This window comes from Pseudorca crassidens, chromosome 7 (assembly GCF_039906515.1).
Source record: "Pseudorca crassidens isolate mPseCra1 chromosome 7, mPseCra1.hap1, whole genome shotgun sequence".
Lineage (NCBI taxonomy): Eukaryota > Metazoa > Chordata > Mammalia > Artiodactyla > Delphinidae > Pseudorca > Pseudorca crassidens.
Window position 1 is genome coordinate 55,866,636 of NC_090302.1, and position 13,108 is coordinate 55,879,743.

At 42.7% G+C, this 13,108-nt stretch overlaps 1 protein-coding gene and 1 non-coding gene across 4 annotated transcripts in view; both read left to right on the forward strand.

Moving 5' to 3' along the window:
- PDCD1LG2 (programmed cell death 1 ligand 2) overlaps positions 1-13,108 on the forward strand; it is a 117,074-nt gene that overhangs the window by 92,194 nt on the left and 11,772 nt on the right. Inside the window, exon 7 of one of the 3 annotated variants that reach the window (XM_067744313.1) lies at positions 3,810-4,454. The exons of the other annotated variants lie outside the window; for them this stretch is intronic. Coding sequence (XP_067600414.1) covers positions 3,810-3,947 — 138 coding nt within the window. The 3' untranslated portion in view covers positions 3,948-4,454. Of the gene's footprint in view, positions 1-3,809; positions 4,455-13,108 lie in introns of those variants that run through there. 3 annotated transcript variants of the gene reach the window in all.
- Positions 660-732, forward strand: TRNAG-CCC (transfer RNA glycine (anticodon CCC)). The gene has a single exon. It is a non-coding gene; the product is annotated as a tRNA-Gly (tRNA).

Genomic DNA, 13,108 nt, shown 5'->3' on the forward strand with positions numbered 1-13,108 from the left:
CAACCCCTTTAGTCACTAAGGGCAGTGGCCAGAACCTGCTGGTTTGGCCAATGGGGGGCACCAAACCAAGGGAGGGAAAAGTAATTCTGTAAGGACTGGAAGGAAGTCAAACACAACCTCTCAGCCAAGTGTTGGGGCCATGAATTTTTGCTGCAAGGTTTTATGTTTTCTGGAGGTCATTTACAGAATTAAGTAGGAGTCACCCTGGGCAATACTGGTAAGGGCGAAGAGCTAGAATTCTCAGAAACTTTCTTTTGGAGCCTGAGACAGAAGAAGGCAGATGAGAGAAATAGCGTGCTGTGGTGGTTCTCAGACTTTTAATCTCAAAACACTGAAGGATAATTCAACACTCTCCATTAGTAACAGCAGCTGACTTGTGCAGACATTCACAACCATTAGGGGTACATGGCAGAATACTGTAGAGAAGTGGGAAATGGGATGTAATTTCTTAAAGTTACCTAGTTGAGTCTACATGTCTATATTTACAACCAGCCTTGAGGCTCAGAAGTAGAGGCCTGAGTTGAAGGCAGCTCTGCCACTAACCAGCTACATCATCAGAGGCAGTTCACTCTCTCTCAGCCTTAGTTTCTTCATATATAAAATAATGAATCTTAACTGGCAGCATTATTGAAGGGATTCAAGATAATAAACTAGGGACTTCCCTGGTGGTCCAGTGGCTAAGACTCTGCACTCCCAATGCAGGGGGCCCAGGTTCGATCCCTGGTCAGGGAACTAGATCCCACATGCTGCAACTAAGAGTTCTCATGCCACAACTAAAGACCCCGCATGCCGCAACGAAGATCCCGCATGCCGCAACTAAGACCCGGTGCAGCCAAATAAATAAATAAATAAACATTAAAAAAAAAAATACACTGAAGTTCCTATCACAGTTAGTATATAGCCATAGAGCCAGTGCTTAATGAATGATTAGCTACTAGTATAAGTAATTTGTCTTAAAAGCTGTATTGGGAGATAACAGAGTCTGCTCAGCCAGCCATCATGCAGAAGTGAAAATCCTGGGATTTGCAGGAAATACACTCTTAACAGTAAATGCCCTCTGTAATGAGGTATAGCAGCTTAGACTTGAGGGTAAATATTTCATTAAATGTTAATTGCTATAAAGAGAAAGATGGGTGCAGAAATGGGGAGAAGATGCTATTTCAAAGCTAGCAGATTTTTTTTTTAGTTGTTCTAGAAGGAAGATTTTAAATTTGCATTTGAGATTGATTATTTCAGGGTAAAAAGATTAATAATTTTTTTAATCACATAAATGTAAAACCAGTTCCTGATCTGGAACAGGAAGGTTGAGACCATTCATTCCTTTATTCACTCAACAAATATTTATTGAGCACTTGCTACATATATTACAAAAGGTACTGTACATAAAAGGCACTGATTATGCAAAAAGGTTGCCTTTACTGTGAATAGAATTGCAGCCCTGAACCTGCATTTCCTTGGGGTCTGGGAAGAGGAGTCATGGTTAATGGACTCTTGTCTGTAGGAAACTTGATCCCTCCCACATGGCAGCAGGAAAGGCACTGAGGGAGAGATACCCTTCCTTTGAGATGAGGGGAGGAGATGTTGTGGAGAGCCCAGTCTGATATTTCTTTTTATGCATTGTCTTTTTCTTTCTCCTTCAGTAAAGTTATATTAAATGTTGCAGTCTGTTCTCTGTTGTGGAGGATTATGAGATGGGCTATGCTTGGGGCTCCAGGTGGTTGACTGAAATAAGCATTCTTTGGGAATTCCCAGAAGTGTTGGGGGAGGAGAAGTCAGGGACTGGCTTTCTTGCAGTCACGTGAGAGGTGAAGCTCAGGTATTTGGGCATTAATGAGAGGTGTGATTCTTTGAAGGCAGGACACCACTGTTATACATTGGTCCTTGTGGGCAGCTTGAATGATCCTCACAAAGCAACTGGACACATTCCCATGACAGCAAGCCACTGGGCACAGTTTCCAAGAACATCAAGCCAGAGCAACTCACTCTCCACTAACTCACATAACATGAAACATGCAAGTTACTTCACATGCTGGGGTACAAATGTCCTGAGCATGTGGACTAGAGATTGCTCATCCAAAGCTATTTCCTTTTATTCCTCTCTTATTCTTTCTTACCTACCATCCGTGCTTCTCCCAAGCTCCCTCTTGGGCCCTGTTGCCCAAGTGAAAGCAAAGAAGCAATTAACACTTATGGAAATCTGCTATGCTAAACACTGCATGTGCTGTTCTGCATAAACTGTGTCATTTAACCCTTACAACAATTTGGCAAGATAGGTAAGATTATCCCCTTTTTCTGATGAGAAACGGAAGCTGAGAGTCCTATGTCCAAAGTAACACAACCAACAAGTAGGTAAGAGTTCTGGGGTCCAAGTACAGGTTTATGTAACTACAAAGTTCTTTACACCAACCACAAAGGAAAATGTATTTTGGGGACGAAACATAATTAAAAAGAAAAATGCATTGGGAGAAATGCTTTCTGCTTCCAAGCAAACGTAAGTAATTGCCCATCAGTGGACATTGACCTCCAGTTGTAACTGAAACCTGAGATGCAGAAGGGCCAGGTTCAGACTCTTCCTCTCCACTTAGAAAACTGTCACAGAGGAAAAAGAAGTGGTGAAAGGCAGTTTCAGACAGATCATGACAAAGTCTACTAAGTTTTCTTGGGTGATAGGAGTAAAGAGGCCATATCTATCTGTCCTGGGGAATCAAACAGTTGCCTAGAACGTTAATACAAATCTGTTGTTTAAAACACAAGTTGTTTTATACATCTGGCCCCAAAATTTAAGCTTAAAAAAATATCCCTCATTCATGCAAAATCATGTTGACATATAAAGGCACATCTGTGGTCTACAGTTTGATCATTCATAGCCCTCTTATAAAGCACTGACCACACAAGCCTTCACAGACCAGTAACAGTTGGTGGGTGGGCACAGATGCACGGATCACACTTTGACAGCACTGATACTTTCACTTTCAGCTACAACAGCCTTACCATGGGTTACTTCTAAGAAAAACCTAACCATTTGAACCTCAACACGGTCTCCGTGTATCAAATAATTGCAAATTACTTCTTTCTTCTTTCTCTTTTTGCCTTTTTTTTTAACTCAAGCAACCCATGGGGCTGCTTAAAGCAGTCTTAAGTTCCTGTAGACTTTCTGAAGGAAATGAGAGGCATTAGGAGGTCTAGATTATATTTTCTTGCCGGTGATTGCTGTATAACTCTGAGTAAGACTGTTATCTTTATCATCTCAGAGATTAAAGTTGCCTCTGGCAGCACAAGGGTAGAATCTCGATGTTTGCATGTTTCTTCCCCTGTTTTTCTCCTCTTCTGATCCTGCACCCACACATAGAGAAAACACATAAGCAAAGCCACTTACTCACGGAAAGCATCTAAACTGGTCTTACAGTCTTATTGTGGAATCTGTTGTAAAAACCAAACCAGACACCACCATACCACCCCCTTTACCTTTCCTTTGTCATCCCTGTTTTGTGGGAACATGGTTTTCTATCACAGAATGATGACACTATTACCTTATGGGGTTTCTATGATGAATTCCCAGAAAGAGTTTGGGGAAGAAGTGTTATTTCTCTTTTGCTTCCCCTACCCCAAAGGTCCCTTCTGTGCACCTCAAACTCTTCAACCTACCCTTCTTTTGAGGGGAAATCAGTCAGTGGCTCATAGGGATATACCCCAGCTCTGACCTCAGTGGCTTACCAAAACCAGAGCCAGTCCCTCACTCAGTCAAGTCCAATAATGATCTTCCACAGATGCTGAAGCCCCACTTGAACCTGGATTTTTTCCCCCCTTAGGGTTCCTCTTGGAGAAAAAGAACCAGGAAAGCCACAGGCAGAGGGTTGAGCAGAGAACAGAAACCCCAGAGCCTTCCAGCTTCAACTGTTCCTACTGTCCTGATGAACCACCTGGGGCCGGAGAGGAAGAAGATCTAGCACAGGGAAGAGTGGCTTTTAGAGGATTGGGGAAGGGGTCTCTTGGGATCTTTCAAGAGATCTGAAAGTGTGTAGAAAGCCCTGCAGTTACCAGGAAAATGCAGATATCAATGCCTGACAAACAATAGGTGCTCAATGTATACACTAAGTAATTGAATGGTTGAATAAATAAATAGGCGAAAGGAAAGAAGCAGAAGAGAAGAGGTAAAGCAGTGCTTCATAGATGACTTTCACCTGCCTTTCTTCCTGGGCTCTTTTTTACAGTTGTTTTTGTTTTTCCCAGTTGCTCCAGGATGATGCTCAGGCACCACCTCCAGGCTGAAGGCTTCTCCATCATTTCACCTTTCCAACCTTAGTGACTGCTAGACCATGAGTTCCACACCTCCCAAGTAGAGGCTTAAGATAAGCACACCTGGATAGTAAGGAATAAGAGAGGAAAGGGAAGGGCAAGCAGAGGAATCTGCCTTCCCTTCCTTCTGTTTTAATTTGCTGGTGGTTATGAGGTTAACTTCCTTGGGCCTCTGTTTTCCTTAACTCTGAATTATAGGTACTGTCACTGAGACACCCTGAAGGTAGATCTACTGATGGTAGATTTGTGAAAACATAAGGAAAACACCATGTTTGTTAATATCTAGAGAATATGCCTTCGAAGCAAACCCTTAGTTCTCATCAGCTCTCACCTAAACCACTGTTATTCAGACTTTAATGTGCACATGAACCACCTTATTAAATATTAAGCTTATTACCATGCAGGTTCAGATTCAGTAGGTCTTGGTGGGGCCCAAGATTCTGCACTTCTAAAAGTTGCCTGGTAATGCCAAAGCTGCCCTGCAGAGGAGTCTAGAACTTTGAGTAACAAGGACCTAGACAATTGCTACAGTGTCATCCGGCTTCAGTTCTTGCCAAATCTCTCCCACACTCATCACCCCACTCGGCACTGTGCCCTCATCAACGACTTGCAGAGCCTCAGGCGCGCCATGCTCTTCAAAGCTGCGTGGCTTTGTACATCTTCCCTCTGCCCTTCACCCCCCTTCACTGGATGAGCTTCTCCGTGTCTCAGCTCACGTGTAAGCTCTTCTATGAAAATTCTCCCGCCTCCCCATCCTACCAGATGGCCATGCCCTCTCTCCTCTGTGCTCATCACACTGTACTATAACATGCTGTCTCCACGTCCAGGGCTGTTGCATAGGGTTGCTCAGGTTGAGTCCAGGGACAAGGGCCCCTGGTCAAGGCGGCAAGAGGGGCTTGAAATCCATCCTGTTCTCCACTTGCCCATTGGTGGAGCCCTGGTGCAGAGCTGCCTCCACCAAGAGGGAGGGATGACCTCTTCTATTTCACACGTGGCACCATATGGGCTGATTTTCTGTCTTTTCTACCAGATGTGGGGTCCTTGAGGAAGGAATCAAGTCTCATTCATCTTTATGTTTTTATCTGCTAGCATAGTGCCTGTCACTATTCAGTGTTCAATGAAATGTTTGTTGAATGGATAAATGATGAGAAAAAGAAATGAGCTACTGAAAGCAATGCACAGACAATAATTTCATTCAATTCTAAAGGTAAATTAACTGAATTGTAAGCAAGAAGTCTGGGATTTGCTAATGTGCTGCTAAAAAGGCAAGGTCTCCAAAACCCCTTTTTTTTTTTTTTTTTTTTTTTTTTGCGGTACGCGGGCCTCTCACTCATGTGGCCTCTCCCGTTGCGGAGCACAGGCTCCGGACGCGCAGGCTCAGCGGCCATGGCTCACGGGCCCAGCCGCTCCGCGGCATGTGGGATCCTCCCGGACCGGGGCACAAACCCATGTCCCCTGCATCGGCAGGCGGACTCTCAACCACTGCGCCACCAGGGAAGCCCCTCCAAAACCCCATTTTACTAAAAGGATTATAATAGGTATTAGTGAAAAGATGTAAAGGCTACAGTCAGCACCTTTAGAAGACTCATCAGTACCAGCAAAGACATAGGCTGCCCAGAATCAATACTAAATTGTCATGTCTTTTCAGATCTAGGGGAGGACGAGGGAGATTCTGAGGATATTATTTGGTCATAAGATTTAGAGGCTACTAAAATCAGCAAAAAGGTCCTGAGAACAAGAAGAGGTGATGACAAAACCATGTATTCACATAGAAGGGATGAAGTCAGAAACACAACAGAGAATGTGTTGGATTGTGAAAATGAGGATCCCACAACTGCTAAGGGCCTGGGCTTTGTTGAGAAAGGCACAGCCCAGATGAATAAGTGTCTTGATACAAATCTTTAAAATGGGTTCGTTTGATCTTCTTTGCATGAGTTCCTCAGGTGTTTCCCAAGAGAGTCTCTCTGACAAGACTGTAAGCTCCCAGAAGTTGGGACCAACGCTTAGACACCTTTTATCTTCCTGAGAGTGTGTGATACTCCGTGAAATGAAGTAGGTGCTGAATTTGCAGGGAGTTTACAGCTGTCACTGACGATAAACTAAGCAAGCACAAAGTGCTAATCATCCTCAGCCGAAATATCCAGAATTTCACCTCAGCACTGAGAAGGAGATTCCTCTGAGAAACGTCCTGATACGCTGCAAAAACCCAACCTGGGCTTTGCCTTCTTACATCATCTTATTCTCATTAAGGCCAATTTCCGAAGTTACAGCTGTGGTTCTGCAGTAAGGGGAACTGAGAATCTTGAATACTGTATGCTACCACATGACTTCAGGATAAAATGTGATTCAAAACAAAACCTCATTTAAACACACACACACACACACACACACACAAAGTAGGCTAAGATCACCAGACTTCCATTTACCTCTTAACAAAATTTAATCCCAGATCTCCAGCAAACAATTGGGAGGCATTTGAGAGCATTGGGGGCCTTATCTTTTCATCTAAGGGACCAGCATTTGTGATCAGGGTGATAAGGAGTCATTACCAAAAAGAATAGAGATGAGGTCTTTCTGACACATCACCATGATGAGACTTACCACTGATAACTGCCCAGGACCCATGGACTATGCTGGAGTCAAGAACTGGGTAATTGCAAAGATTCCTCTTTTTAGAGCAATAAAAAGTGCTGACTTCATGCCCTTATTCCCTGGGTCAGTTCTAGAAGAAAGGGAAGCTAGTTAATTTATTTTTTTTCATAAGAAAATAGGCCAAATAGCAAATACTCATTTTTAAAAGGCTTTTAATTCTTAAAAAATGCATTCTCATTTTAGAAAAAATTTTAAAGCATAAGAGAAGTCACCCCCGCCCCAAAAAAAGCATCCCTCCAATTGCCACCAACTAGCACAACCTTACCAAAAGCTTACTGTAGCTTTTCAAGCCATAGAGAAAATCAACACATGAAAACTGTGTTCATACGTTCACTAAATGAAGCAAATGCAGGCTATGTTCCTACACTCTGAGAATCAGTGGAATTGTGCAAGTAAAATAATCTGGAAATCTTAATGTCAAATTCAAAAATTAAGAAAATATGTGAATATTGATCACTTCTTTCAATGGATGCGAGTGCAGATTTCCTGATCTGTCACATGGCTTTTTTTTTTTTAAAACCAAACAGGAAAGGTTTTGACATCCTTGTTTGCTGTTTCTGCATCTCGGAGAAAAGCTAAAAGCACCTTCTCAGATACTGGCTGGCACACAAAAAAAAAACATTCAGGAAAGTTAGAGAAGTCCCAGAATGTTATTTATCAAGCAATTCAGATGTATCCTTCTGAAAAAGATTAACTCTGGAAACTTTATTACTTAGAATGTCACTTAAGATATTACAAGACATTTCTTCTGTGTCCATAACATTTTTTACTTCTTTTTCTTTAACTAGAGTATAATTGCTTTACAATGTTGTGTTAGTTTCTGCTGTACAACGAAGTGAATCAGCTATATGTATACATATATCCCCTCCTCTTGGACCTCCCTCCCACCCCCCCGATCCCACCCATCCAGGCTACCACAGAGCACCGAGCTGAGATTCCTGTGCTATATCACAGGTTCCCACTAGCTATTTCACATGTGGTAGTGTATATTTTTACTTCTTATATAGCTCTTTTTTCTTAGCTCCTTTACCCAGTTCTCAGAAGAAATCTGAAGTGATCTGACTCCTTTGGATACCACATAGTAGGCTGCTAAATTTCTTACTCAATGATATGGAATTGCTTTCAAGCTGAGTCCTGAAGCTGTAAGCTTCAAACTTTGTTTTAAGCACCAAAAGCGTTTGGGTCATTATGTGTGGCTTGGCATATAAAATAACTGCAACAATAACAGTCACAAAGATCTTACCGTGTGTCAGGAAACATTCTTTGTGTTTTACAACTACTACTAACTCATTTAAGCTTCATAATAAAATCCTCACATACATCCTTTGAGCTAGATACTATTATTATTCCCATTTTACATATGAGGAACAGAAAGCGATTTGCCCAGAGTCAAAGAGCTGTTAGGTGGCAAAGCCGTGATGGGAACCTGGCCGTCTGTCTCAGAGTCCACACCTCTAATCCCTATACTTGATTGTCTCAACTAGCAGTCTACTCCCCCCAGTTGAAAAATTACATTGACTCCTTCTAGCCACCCTCCTCCAACATTATACCCACTTGAGTAACGGAACGCCAAGTTCAATAAAGCTGCATTCTCTAACAACCCCCTTTCCCAAGGTCCACGGGAGGAGCTGGCTATTTGCCCATGAAGCCTGTTCACTCCCAATCTGAAGAGGCTTAATGGAGACTAACTCTGTCTGTGCTACTGGAGGAGAGGAAGATGAGTTTTCTTGTTCATTTAGCATGAAAAGTCTCTTAAATTGAGGCATTTCCTTCCCCTGCCATCTGCTGCTGCCAGCTACAGGTGAGAAGGTCTCCTGGGTATCAGTTTCACATGACCTGCCTCAAATAAAGACAGGTCATCTGCTCCCAAAAAAAGGCAGCAACTTCTCACCTCAGCTTTACTGCTAACTGCAGGTTTCATCTACAGGAAGAGTTTAAGGGAAATGAGCAGGAATTATAAAAACGTTGCTAGTTGGTGACGCAGATAAACCTCATCAGCTTTCATTTTCTCAGCTGGGAGTGCAACCAACATGATTAAAGCCAAGAAAGAAACCCTCAAGTTATCGTATTAACAATTCCATTCTTTAGATGAGACAACATAAAACCTTGGGAGGGTAGAACTAAAGTTCAACATCATTCCCCACATTTTACAGATAAGGGAACTGAGACCCATAGGGGACTCCTGGCGTACTCATGATAACACAACTAATTTGTGATTTAAAAATATGTTACCTTTTTGGATTATTTTCTTTTAAAAAAAAAGAAAAGAATAGAAATTAATCAGCCTCTCTGGCCTTCTAGAAATGGCTCATAGCATAAGGCTCATGACACAAAGTCAGAATTTTATTGCCTTACACAGAGGAAATTGCAATTACTACCCCCAATCCCCAAAATGGGTCATTCTAGGCCCTAGGGCTTACATATTGGCGTGAAGATGGGGAAGTGTCTGGTCTTTGGTCTCTTAGCTACTGTGCCTCTCACTATCCATTGCTGGCTGGTCCTTTAGCATCTGTTGGGTCTTTTGCCCTTGGCAGGATACAGAGATGCTCCCACAGTGTTTCTCTATTTTGATCACAGGTCTGCTGTAAGGGATTCTTGCCACTGCTCTTGGGGCCAAAGTGCTCAGGGCAGGCTACCACAGGCATCCATCCAAGCTTCCCCCACCAGAGGTCTCATCCTCTGTGGAGTAATGTGCAAAATTGCAATCAGATCCCCAGCTCTTTATAGAGCCTACTGCAAATCTCTTCCTCGCAGTTCCTTATCCATGCCAGTCTCATGCATTCTCCCTTCTCCTAAGGGTCAAGCCACTTCCTTTCCCCTCCTCCTGCAAAACTCCAGTTCTTACCATCCCAGAGGCTTTCTAAAGCAAGGGTTATAATGCATCCCTGAGACTCGGAAGCCCTGACCTCCTAGAATGGAAAGCAAGATCCCTGTCATCGTGAACAAATTATTTGTGTATGTTTAATGTCTGACTCTCTCTCCAGACTATAAATTTCATGAATTAAGGATTAGGATTAGGTTAAAGTTGGAGAGAGATTTAGGATCCTTCTGTCTTGTTCACTTATGCATCCCCTCTGCCAGCTCAAGGCCTGGTAAATAATGGTCATTCAATACATATTTTCAGAGGGAAGAAAGGCAGGGACCAGGGAAGGGAGGGAGAGAAGGGAAGGAGAGAGGGAGAAGGCTGATTACAGCGGCCCACTGAAATAACAAGAGCCTGATTTAAGGTAGTCTCAGAGAACATAGAGAGGAAGGGGTGGGAATGAAGTTGAAAACTATTAAGAAGAAATAATTTACAGGGTTTGATAACAAATTTGCCATGAAATATGTGAAATACAGCAGTCATAGATGATTCTGAGATTTTTTAAATTGACTCACCTAAATGTGCTGTGAGACTGTGGAAGACTGGGTTGGTTTTGTTGGTAAGATTGGAGGTTGGTGGAGGGCTTGTGAACAGTGAGTCTAGTTTGGAAACTGTAAGGTGTTTGGGGAGGATGTCCAGTAGGCAGATAAACCTGTGTGGGTCTCACTGCTTTAAGTACCTGTGAACAGGAAAACCAAAATCAACTTGTGAGGTGGGCAAAGTTATCTTTAGAAAGTCCCTTCTCTTTTAAGACCCATTTCAGGCCCCAAGTTCCCTATTCTTTGCCTATCTTTCTTCATCTATGTCTGCTTTTAAGAAGTGATCTGATAATCTCAGATAATCTCAGTTTAGAAGATAAACTATTGATGAGACACAATGAGTTATCCCTCTCACCTTGTACTGGGAGCATTGCCTCAAACCAAAAGAATGATAATAACACCACTAGTAAGAGCCAGTGCTTATGTGGCTCTTAGTATATGCCAGGCACTATACCAAGCACTTCATGCTCTCAGCAACACCATGAGGTAGGAATCATTTTAGAGATGAGAAACTGAGACACCGAGAGGCTAAGTGACTTGTCCAAGGTCGCACAGCCTACTAGTAAGGAAGCAGGAAACATACCCTGGTGCTGTGGCTCTGGAGTCCATTCTTGTATAAGGGTGGAAATTTCAAAGAGTGGAAATGTGCAGTAAATTTTGTGGGGGGGACCCTAGCAAGATTCAGAGCCCATTGTGCAGGTCACTGCAGTTTCACCCTATAAACTGATGACCATGATGACACGGGCTCTGCCAAGAATTAACCTTAGACAATGTACTTAATCTCTTTCAGTTTCATTTTCCTCATGGACAAAATAAGGAGAAATGACCCATGTAAAATGTTATTCCTTATAGCAGCATTTGTAATAGCAGATAACTGGAAACAACCTCAATGTCTATTGAGAGGAGACTGGCTATAAAAAGGATTGTACACCTATAAAATGGAATATAATGCAGCCATAAAAGAGTGAGGTAGAGCTCTATATGCTGTTTAGAGTGATTTCTAGGATATATTGTTATAGAACTGGGTATAGAGTATGCTACAATTTGAGTAAATAAGAATGATAGGAATATATATACATTCTTTTAAGCTTGTATGTGCATACATACAGGAACCCTATAGAACTGGTTGCTTCAGGAGAACTGGGCAGATGGGGAACAGAGATGTGAGGAGGAAGCCTGTACCAGTTAGGGTACCAGCAGGAGTACACGGCACACTCAAAAGCGTAATTAAAGGGAGTTTATTGAAAGGATGATTTGCAACAGTGTGGACAGGGGTAAGCACCCACCAAAGGATTGTGATGTGTCCACCGTTGGGCTACAGAGCGGGGTCTGGGCCCGCATTACCATGCCTGGGCCCTATGGGACAAGGGGAATAAGTGGTTTCCTGAACCCAGAGAGAGAACTGTAGGTGTAGAAGGAGCCACTGGACAGCAGACACAGCCTTCCCCAGATGAACCCACAGCCCAGCAGGGAAGGAGCTGGGGTTTAAATAAAGACCCTGACCCCATTCTTCTCCTGCCCTCTGATCTCTTGCCAGTACTGCCCCAGGGAAAACCCTACCAGAAGCCTGAGAGCAGAGGACACTGTAAGTGTACCCTTAGAGAAGAGCCTCTTGGGGCCCAAGGCAGGTGGCAGTGGATCTGGAGAGCAGAGACTATCCACCACAGAAACTGCATGCATAGCCTTTATCTTGTACATTTAGAACTATGTGAATCTATAATTTATTTGAAAAGTAATAAATTTTGCACACACAAAAAATAAATTAAAAATTAAACGTAATATGAGGGACTAGAGCAAATGGTTGCAAAGTCTCTCCCCCTCTCCAAATTCTACCTATTTCTTTGACGTGTGACTTTTTCATCTAATCAACAATCCATGGCTCCACCTAGCGTCAAAGCAATGCTTCACTGAGTTCAGAGCACAGACTCATTCAGGAGGAATTCCGGGGCAGACATGCTCTCTGCTCCAAATCACTGGTGTGTGTAAGCAGTTTTCATTGGGAATTACACCCACGTGGCGAATGATCTTATCCCCTAAAAGTAGAAAATAATTATTTTGGGACACAGAACATTTGTTGTTTTTTCTTTTAAAGAGATAGTGAACCTTGACTTAAATTCAATTTTGAACTAAATAGTTAAGATTTTTCCCCCCATATTTCAAACTATTAAATACACTTAGAGGTAAACAGCATGTGATCTAAGATAGTAAATCTTCCATAGCCCACTTTTGAGCTTATCACTCCTCTGTTCATATGTCCTTAACGCAGCAATTCTCAACCCTGGCTATAGAAAATATCCTTTGGGGAGTTTTAGGAAGCTCCTACTGGAGATTCCAATTTAATTGGCCTGAGGTGGCACTCAGGCATTAATTCTTTTTTTTTTCAAGATCACCAGTGTGTGTCATGGGCCGCCAGGGCTGGGAGTCCCTGATTTAATGATTCAATACTGCCTGTGAGGTGTATTTCCCTCACTACTCAGAATGTGCTCCTTTCACTTTAGACAAATTACGTCACTTGTAAGACAATTTTCCACTCTCCATGCCTTGCTCATGCTACATCCTCTACACTGCTCAGGCCTTGAATATTTTGCTCCTGCCCCCCTGCTCCCGCCGCCTGCATCTCGACTGCCATAGTTTTACCTATTATTCCTGACCCTGCTTAAGGGCTACCTCCTATAAGAATTCCCCTGCCTCTCATTCCCAAACAGATGTTTCTTCCTCTTTTGAATCCCTGAAGATTTTTTAAATAACTTCTATGATA